Raw genomic sequence first — 10,467 nt, 5'->3', positions numbered from 1 at the left:
TTTTTACTTGTGATTTGAAGCATAAAAATTAAGTATTTTCCACGTATATGGCAACCCCAATCCCACCTAATGAATTTGAAAGCAGCCAAGATCATTTGAGTATCCGCATTGGAATGCATTTGAGTATCCAACGGTTGCTTAGAACATGTTGGATTCGAAAAGATGGCTGCGCCGCATACTGCTGGTATTTTCGAGTGCTTTATAGACCAATTAAAAGTTTAATTGTGCATAAGTGATCGGTGCGTAGATTTTGTGAAAAAATTGGCATTGGAGCGGAGAATCTGACCTTTCGAAGTGGTGAGTTTTTCCTAAGCTGTTCTTGTGTTGTTCTGTTCGGCAGCTCACAAATGACGATGATTTCGTAAGCATTTATTTCATTTAATAATAAAACCCATGTTATATAATATTTTCGTCAAGAATGTGATTTATATGGAAGATTATAGTTCAAGGAACATGTTGAGTACATTGAAGGTAACCCTTGTTCCGTAGATAAATTCTAACAAGGACGATAAGTTAGTGTTGCCGAAAATACCCTCAGGGTGCCGAAGCCATCATTTACCCTACGATGATACTCTATGACCAGAGAAGTTAAGGAAATTTCCATTACGAAAAGATCCTTCAGCATGGCATAGTTTTGTAGCCGGACTCTAACTATTCGGCCAAGGAAGGCCGCATACAAGAATGGAGTGATTTTAAGTATTTCCTAACCAGCAAGTACTGTAAATATTATAACTTTAATTGATGGAACCAATTCACCCCATGAGTGCATTTCAAACCGCTTTGCCCTAATAGTTGTCGGTGTACCGTCTGATCAGCCGTCGAATGGCTGTAGTGTGGGAGGATCGTCACTAGACACGACGCGCAATGTATGATGTAGCCGTTGGGTGTCGCGCGGGTTAGGGCATGAGGTGACGGGGAACCGTGCAATGACGAGGGTTCACTGTGAATCAGTTTGCTTTTTCTTTCAATTATTTTTTCATTTGTTGACTCAGTTACACAAAAAGATAAAGAGAAAAAATGTCCCCGGGGTAGAGTTGATCGTTGGTTCGCTTAAGTGGACGTCGTCTCGGTAGTCGCAGTGAGTGCGAGGAAGTCAACACGAGGAAGTCGACGAGTCGTTCCCGGAGGTGGATTTCCGAGATTTTTTCGAATCCAAAAGTGCATCGCGGGCGGAAGTGGAAACGGTTTCTGGTAGCTGTTGATCGCGTCTGGATCGGAAGTGTCGAGCTACGATCGACGACGATCCTGGAGTGGGACATAGAATGAGGATATTCGTTATAGTCGTGTGTGGACTGGTAATCGTTCTGACGTGCTTTGAATCGACATCAGTGAACAGTGAAAGTAGTTCTGTGCTAGGTCTAGAAGTGCCAAGTAGATGGGATAGCTTAAATCGACTGTTCAGTTCCAAGCAGAGTGATGCTAAAGAAGAACGAAACCAGGTCAACTATGAAGTTTACGTAACACCGGTTATGTCCCGACATGTGGAATTACGCGCCAAAAACCCGTTGCTGTCATGGCTGGCAAATGTGCTGAATTTCGGTGGAGCCCAATCGGAAGTAGAGCAGAATCCCGAGCCCAAACCAGGAGATTGTCCAAAGTGCAGTAAATATATGACATCATAGTTTGTACTTGTTGAATACAAAAATGAGGAACTTCTTACAGTGAGCAACGATGATGAAAGTTAAATGTACAAATAATCAAGATAAGATAGCGCTTTTCTAGATACAGTGCTTGTAGAACGTCCGTGTTTATTTGGTTTAAAATCTGATCTGATTTGAGTCATGCTAATTAGCTATTACTATCTGCACAGAAGGCTGGCTCATAAACATCAAACTACAAAACATTGCTAAACGAATTTTAAGTTTGTATGGAAAAAATCTATCGAATGTACCTATGGGTAAAACAATTCGAATTACATTTTCGACCATAAGTGGCGCTGTAGTCAATGAATTTAATTTTTTTTTTTTGCAATTTCTTTATTAGTATCATTCCAAACATTGCATTCATTTCTTATGTCTAGGTGTTCTGTGTTAGACAACACTATCATCCTAATTTGGTAAAACAAATTTAAGATTTTATTAACATTTTGTTAACCACATATTACAATTCATTTGCCGTAGCAGTTCAGATTTTTTACAGGTGAGTTGATTTCATCTGCTTCTAAGAGAAAAAAACACGTTTTCAATTTACTTAACCTAACTTAACCTAAATATATAACGCATTAAGAATTTAATTCATTATTGATTTGCAGATTCACCAGTTAATAGTGAAGAGACTACAGCAAACCTAAAGTCGTCCTGTTAAAAACAAAAGAGTTATACTTAGGGAAACTAAAATTCGGTTTTCCCTCGGGGTGGTGCCCATTCCATTGATTTATGAAAGGTATTTTTTCAAAAGTGTTCCGATTGCGTTCAAGTGATTGAATCATTATTCAAAAACATCTTAGGGTAAGTGTTCCCTTAGTTGTGGGTGTTCCTATAGTTGCGGTAGTGCCGTTTTCACTGATTTTATTATAGACGCCCCCGAACCGACACTGCCAATCGACGTATTGGCTTGTTGATACACGGAATAGTTGAAAAGAGCGTTCAAATTGCTTCAAAACTGATGAAATATCACTAAAATTGCTAAAACTTTTCTTACTTGTATCAATAGTTGCGGTAAAGTGTTCCTATAGTGGAGGATCCCATAAGAAAACAACGGATACCGCAACTATAGGAACACAAATTCAAAATTTACCGCAACTACAGGAACAGTGTACCAATAGTGGAGGTATTATTTTTCACTGACATGCCGTGGATTACTGCGATGAAATCATTTTTCTCATTAAGTCAATGGTTGTTACTTCCCGTTACAACATTAACATGTACATTAATTGCCCTTTTTGAATTTATGTGGTTAAATGAAGTTCAATCGTGCTTAGTACCTCCACTATTGGTACATCTACCCTACCCGTGTTTTTGAAACATTTTGGCATTAAAGTGTACAGTGAAAAAAATTCAATGGTTTTTTTTCCATATATTTGCTCGATTTTACCCATACAAACTTCAAGCCCGTTTAGCTCCCTTACGGTTAATGGGAACTTCAATGCTGCCTGTGGAAATTTTGTTTGATAAAATAACGTTTTACATTAAAAAGTTGGATTTAAAAAATCTATTCTTATGTAGCCAGCGCAGACCCTACTTTTGTGTTTTGTTGGAATTTAACTTGTAATGAATGTTTTTATCAAAATCTTTCGATGTGATGAGTTCAAGTTCATTGTTTCTAAGATGTTTCACAACAATTTTTCATGAAATCGTAGCTTTTCAGGCATTTTCAATATGAATAAAATTAATTCATTACAAATTTAATTTCGTCAAATATCTCTACTCTTGGATAAGCATTTGAAATGTTACATGTTTTAACGGATTACATGCATTCTTAGGTTTTGTACTACCTTTTTGGTTGATGTTTGTTGATTTTGTAGGTGTTTGGAATTTTGTCGCGAAAGAAAGGGAAGGAAGGGTGAGATTGGGCCATTTTTCTACGTTTCCTATTCAAATGTTAATAGTGAATTCCATTATTTGTTCAGCATTTGCCAATAGATCGCCCATGAACTTATTCTCATATTTGACAGAACATTCCAAGTCAAATCGTGTAAGTTGTTTAAAAAAAATCAGGACTAACGCATTTTTGGCCCAATCTCACCCTTTATGACAGTATTAATGATTTTAGAAATAAAGCGGTCTTTGGCAATATTCTTGATTGTTAAAGATTTTTTGCATAGAGGTCAATGGGCGAGCTATGACGTTTTTTCTTTATATAACTTGGTTTTCCATAGCCATAGGTAGGAGTAGTTATCGGTCATTTGCCATAATTGAAACAGTAGTTTTCATCCGATTGATCAACAAATCAAAGAAAAGCAACGAGAATGTCCGTTTATTGTAAGGCCGGATCAAATTTGAAATTTTACTTTTGTCTCCCCCCCCTTCAAAATTTACAAAAAGTCAGAAGGGGAAAATAAAGAAATTATCTTATTTTCAGTGTTGATTTTCATTATTTTCCGTGTTTTTTGCTAGTTTTGTTTTTCGTCTTTACTGTATTACATGAGATAACAAGTCCTCAATTTGTTTGTTTTACTGTAACAGTGTGGTCTATGAAAATAGATTTTTTTTATGATTTACATGGATTCTTCTTCTTCTTGGCATTACGTCCCCACTGGAACAGAGCCTGCTTCTCAGCTTAGTGTTCTTATGGAGCACTTTCACAGTTATTAACTGAGAGCTTTCAGTGCCAAAGTTGCCGTTTTCGCATTCGTATATCATGTGGCAGGTACGATGACCTTTAACGCCCAGGGAAGTCAAGAAAATTTCCATAACGGAAAGACCGGGAATATTACATACATGTTGGACCAAATTGAAATAATCTAAATATGATTTCAAGTTGCATATAAGTGCAACATTTTCGTAGTCTTCCTAAAATTGTTAATAGCCAGAGTACAATGTGAAAGTCGTTTTATGAAAAATGTTATGCGATCGATGTTAAGAATAAAAAAAAATGTCGTGTTTATTATTCAAAAATTTTGATTTGACGGATATATGAATTGGAAAATGATGACTTTTCCTGAATTTCCATTTTATTATTTTTTGTCCTCCCCCTTGACACATTTTGGTGGAAGGCGACAAAAGAAGATTTTAAGATTTATTCCGGCTTTAATTGACAAAAAAAAAAGAAACGGATGTTTTTTTTTTCGTAATTTTCTTTGTAATTGATGATGACTCTTGTGCATGTATTTATGCATGTGCATGTAAATGTGTATGTAGATTTGGTAATTCATGATAGTCTTACTTTATTGTTATGCGTAGTCTAGATGAGCCTAATTGTTTTTTCTTCGTAGAATATCTCCTTGAATCCCATGTTGTGTGTTTCTTAATCACTAAATCCGGTGAATGTTGATGATAGGCAGCGAGCTGTCGTCGCTTTCCCTATCTGAGTCAATTTTTCATTAATATTCTGATTCATCTAGTGATCCATACAATTTCTTCGTCGCATTTTGATTTGATTTGAATTGATTTTCTTTATTATAGAGGCTTTCAGCCTTAGGGTTCTCCTCTTCTTCGTCGCATTTTTCATTCTCTCTCTTGCACAGGTAATTAAATGTCAAGTTCTAGTCAATTTCAGCCTAAAGCATTTTGCTGTTATAAGGATTTGAAACTTTGGAGATCATATGTACACGACGAAACACGTGTCAAATGTACAAATTAAAATTGAAACCGCGAAAAGGAATCACATTCTCCTGTGGGGATCGAACCCACGACTCCCCATTCGCTAGATGGGCTCTTAAACCTACGAGCTGCGGAGTTCCTTGAGAGAATCCGACGCTCGGGGGCGAACTGAACTCGAACTAGATTACCCCACACGGTGGTTTGCGAATACCCTTTAATGGGTTAAAATACACCCATTTCCTCTAGAAGTGTCTCTCCACATTTAAAGAGTAAACACGGTTTACTCTTTAAAGGGTAAATGAGGTTTCTGTCAATGTATGGGTATTTTTTTACCCATTGTAGAGGAACCGAATGTACTACAAAATGGGTAACAAAATACCCTTTTTTGGCAAACTATTTTGCTGGGGGTTTCAATATAATGTGAAAGGGAGGTAATGCAAACATGGGATTTTTTTCATGCATAATAAAAACAGAGATATTACACAACAATTTGTACGCATTTTATTTGATTCGTCATACATTGTTCGTCCAAGCCTGCCAAAAAAAAGAGATAAGTAAAATAAATCATACATTGTAATGTTAATACAATACACCAGGTCTGTGAGTCTTTCGGATATATTTCAATCCGACTCGCTGTCGCTGATATCAGCCAACAATGATTCGGAAAATTTTGACACAAGGAGATTCACTCCCTGTGTACTGCCGCTGCTTTTAACTTTATACGAAACAATCTCGAAAAAATCTAAAATTTTTCGAATAGTTGCAGGAACCGCCACTCCGAAAACGCAAAAACTTTTGAAAACTACATCCAACGCCTGAAGTGATGATTTTCCACAGTCGAAAACTTCTCCTGCATGGAAAATGTAAGAGTTTTCACCATTACTTATAATGTGGGGTTGCACTGGCTGCACAAGGCTTACTCCAACATAATTCGCTAGTTGTTCCGCGAGGGAAGTATCGTGTTTCTGAAAATAGAAGAAACATAAATTACGGCTTATGCATAATCAACTTGGTCCTGGGGGGGGGGGGGGGGGTGAGTAAAGGGGGTGGGGGATAGTTCTCTATTAAATACGGTGGAAACCGATAAATAATGGCTTATGGAACATCCTTTAGCATTAGGAGTGTATTGAAAAGTAGTCGCATATAAACCTTGTTTTATTTATATTAAGACTGTATATTATTAAATATTTCTTAGGTTGCTTCAATACTTGATACACTCTATGCTTTTCGATACACTCTATGTATGACAGTTAGCATAAGTATATGTATTTCATACCGGTATCCATCTAACCAAAGGCGCCTTCATTTGCTCCTCTACTGGTAATGATTCGATAATAAATCTTCGAGCTGTTTAGTAGAATACCTATAAGTAGATGAATGATTCGATACCAACGGTTTTGTTGGTTCCTCTCGTTCCCAGAACAATAAAAATCCGCAGACATCCACGAAGATGATCTATGGAGAAAAAAAAATATTACCTTACAATATACAATATAGGAACTCAATAGCAATTACCATCGAGAACGCCATTGAAATTCTCGTCCTCCAGCATTAATCCCTTGGATAAAACTTCTTTCATATGCGAAGATTTATTGCAATCAGGATTCATCCGTTCGTATGCCTTTTGAATCTGTTGAATCCCAATTTATGTTAAAACACAAAAAAATCATGTATATTCAAAAATTGTAGCTTACCATTACTCCGATAAATGCTTTGAAATGGGGAAAAATCGAAAGGATGTCACCTTTTTTTCTCTCGTTTTAGCATCATTAGAAGGTCATACGTTTCAGCCATAACTTTCGAAATAGCGTGAAAGTTTAGCGGTAATGGGTCGACACATCCGATATCTTGAACTTTTTGAATAATTTTGGCTGACACGTTAGTGACTGTAATTCCTTTTCGTTGATGAATGAATTTCTTTTTTTCCGGAAGGATATTTTTGCAGGCATTCCTGATATGCGAATGAATTAGTCCAGTGTGTTCCACTTCAGGTTTCTTTCCTCCGTTCTTCCAGAGAAACATAGACTAAAATACATAAGAGATTAGATTTTAACAAATAATTAATCGTTTATTTCGATAGCGCACATCGAAGTTAGTTTTATTATTTATCTGAATAAATATTATGCTTTTAATTTAGATATCAAGTTATGTACGTTATTAAGTAATATAATTAAGATCCATTAACAATCAACGTACGTAATCTGGTGCATTTTCCGCCACTTTGGTCTTCCGCAGTATGGGGAATGTCTCGATGATTCTCAAAGCCAGCTCTTTTTTATCTTCAAATGTGGGATACCTAAAAGAAAATACATTAAAGTTAAATATAGTTCATTTTAGGACTAAGGTGTAGATTAGCGTTGCATAATTGATCAGCTCTAATTCCGTGCTTTATAATTCCAAAATGACTAAGTGAAACATAGATTTTATTTATTTTATTATTTATTTATGTATCGAACAATCGAGAATACCGCTTCCATTTTATTACTTCGAGCATGATGATTGAGTAGTTAAGAATGAGCTCTAATCTATACTTGCTTTTGAATGTTGATTAGATTGTCAACAGTATCTTTGCATATGATTCGAACCATCATAAGAAGCTCTTTGTGTGAAGGTACTATATTCGCATCCAGCTTGGAGTACAATACACGTCGAAATTTATTATTCTTCTCGAGCATTTTCTCGCATCTGTAAAAACAAAATTGTATTAAATAGTATAAAATTTAATTTCGATGCACACTTAAGACTCGCTCTACTGCGAGTTTGAAGAAAAAGTAGAATTGTAGAAACCGCCATATAAGAAAGATGCTAATATTGGAACTTAAGGAATAACCCTTTCTTTCTCACAGCTTTGTTTGACAACTTAACTGTCAAAATTTCGTTTATAGAAAAAGGGTTTGAAGAAAAGCTTTCGCAAATTATCTAAATTATTTAAAATTACATAGAAAGTAATGGCTTTGACAGAATACATTTGACAAAATTTTAAAAATCCTAAAAAATAATAGTTTTTTGTTTCAAAACTGAAATTTGAAATTTTATTTTCTATTCAAATTTCATATACTTTTTATTTTAATAAATAATAGTCTGGTCATCGACAATGACGAATAAATCGTTAAAGGTCACCCATTTACTTCTATAAAAAATGTAAACGAAGACCTCGAAAGTTAATTTTGATTTGAAGAATATTGTTGAAGACCAAGCAATCCAATACTCGTACAAAAATATTAAAATTTAAATCGATGATATAAGTGACGACAATTAACACGTAGGGTAGAAGCAGCAGTTTTGGCCATAGCACCATAGACTATACGCTGTTTACACTGCAAATAAAATGAAACATTTTGTGTTTAGGAACCAGAAAAGTAGACTACAGCGAGAATTTATATATTTTCATACAATCGTGTCTCATGCTGGTGAAGAAAGATTTAAAAATTACGGCAATCGCTCTTTAATATATGTACCCCCCCCCTTCTTCACTCAGTCACCTTTCTTCAAAACCACTTGACCATTAGATCCCTCCTCGCTCCATCAAAATGATAGACGTAACTTTTAAACATTATCCCATGAAAATGTCGGTAATATATTGATAGTTCAAATATGACGTCCATCGATTTTCGGGACTTATGACTTCCCTCCCCCTCCTTTTGACGTTGGATAACGTCTTACGGCAACATACTGGGGTACAATTTCGAAAAACGAAAAATCGCTCGCGTCACGAAAAGTGGTTAGATTTTGACTGTTAATAACTTACTAACACACTCATAGATTTTCAATATTCTTGCACCAATCGATTGGAAATCTTTCTACGAATCTACTCCAATAATGAAAACTATTGATTTTCATAACTAAACTATTGAAAAATTAGTAAATATCGAGGCATGTCTTAAATTCCATAGAAAAGCACAATTTTCTTGCTGTTATAAGGTTTTGACGTTTGTATTGTAACTTCGGGTGAAAATGATCATTTCATGGTTTTTCTTGTCTGTTTTCAATAATGTTGAAAATGCCAAACAACTGAATGCAGGCAAACAAGTACGACGGTTAGCCTCTTTGTGCAATATTTAATGAAATAATGAATACCGTAAAACGGGGTATCTATGATAATGCGGGTAACTTTGATAGTGCGTAACATACCACATGCTAAACGAAATATCATAACTTCTGTTAATCAGTTAAGCAAAACGAATGCAAAACTAAAAAATATTAGTATGACACTTCATGTAAATGCGGTTTTCATTTGAATCAAGAACATTTGAGGCTTTTTATACGAATAAGGAAAATTGACACAATTTTAGCATTTTTGAAACGCTTACAAACAATCTGTTCTACGATCACTATTTCATGTAGTTTTAAATAGTTGGCCACTTATCTTTGACAGCCTAGTTATCATGGAACTTGAATACGGTCTCAAATCTCTTAGCGAAAAGCATTTTCACAAACTGGGACCATATTTGTAATCTAAGTCAGAAATTTCCATATAACGTTAAACGCCTAGAGGTATGCAATGCCCTACAAATGTCCGTTATTCATTCCATTTTGTTTGAATTATGCTCCATTATCAAAGTTACCCCAAAACAGAAAACCAACTTTCGATTATATGAAAAATTATATATCCATTCAAAATAAATCTTATGACAATCTATCGACTGCAATCGATAGCAAGAATGCCAGTACTTGTTTTAAAAATCTAAATTATAATTATTGGAAACAGCATGCATAAATATTCAAGTTTTCTTCGAAAAAACTATCAAAGTTACCCCGTTTTACGGTAGTTAATTTCAAGAATTGAAATGAAAACGCCTAAATGTAGGCAATTTCCTAAGTAACTCCCTGATATCTATCAGAAATTTAATTATTTCAACCGTATGAGCTAATTGGTACGAGTTTAGAAGATGAAATCAGGCTCGGGGATATATTTTAAGCATCCTTACAAACTTTACTTATTTTGAATAATGGCATTGTTGTCGTCGCTACCTACATGTAAATGCATGCTAGAGCGATCAGAGTATCAACTTGTCAAACAAAGAGCTAAAGCTAATCAGCAACAGCTTTGTTGATGTTTTGATTTGGTAAGAAATTGTCGATCGCATCGAAATACGCACACAGAGAAGACTGCACAAATGCTACCGCCGCCTGACCCGAGCGACGGGAACCTAGGGGTTCATTCAAATATTACGTAACGCAAAATTTGTCATATTTAGACCCCCTTCCTCCCCCACGTAACAGCTTTTGTAAGGAAAATTTTAAATTTTTGTATGGATCGTAACAC

The 10,467-nt window shown here is 35.5% G+C and overlaps 1 protein-coding gene across 1 annotated transcript in view; it reads left to right on the top strand.

The window, feature by feature from the left end:
• Nucleotides 1-988: 988 nt before the first annotated feature.
• The window catches only part of LOC5569260 (trypsin-1), a 46,170-nt gene continuing 36,691 nt past the window's right edge, over nucleotides 989-10,467 (top strand). The window contains exon 1 of the mRNA XM_021856893.1: nucleotides 989-1,602. Within this exon, the coding sequence (XP_021712585.1) occupies nucleotides 1,263-1,602 (340 nt within the window). The 5' untranslated portion in view covers nucleotides 989-1,262. The remainder of the gene's footprint in view (nucleotides 1,603-10,467) is intronic.

This window comes from Aedes aegypti, chromosome 1 (genome assembly GCF_002204515.2).
Source record: "Aedes aegypti strain LVP_AGWG chromosome 1, AaegL5.0 Primary Assembly, whole genome shotgun sequence".
NCBI lineage: Eukaryota > Metazoa > Arthropoda > Insecta > Diptera > Culicidae > Aedes > Aedes aegypti.
The sequence above is the reverse complement of the archived record's forward strand: the minus strand, read 5'-3'. Positions and strand labels throughout refer to the sequence as shown.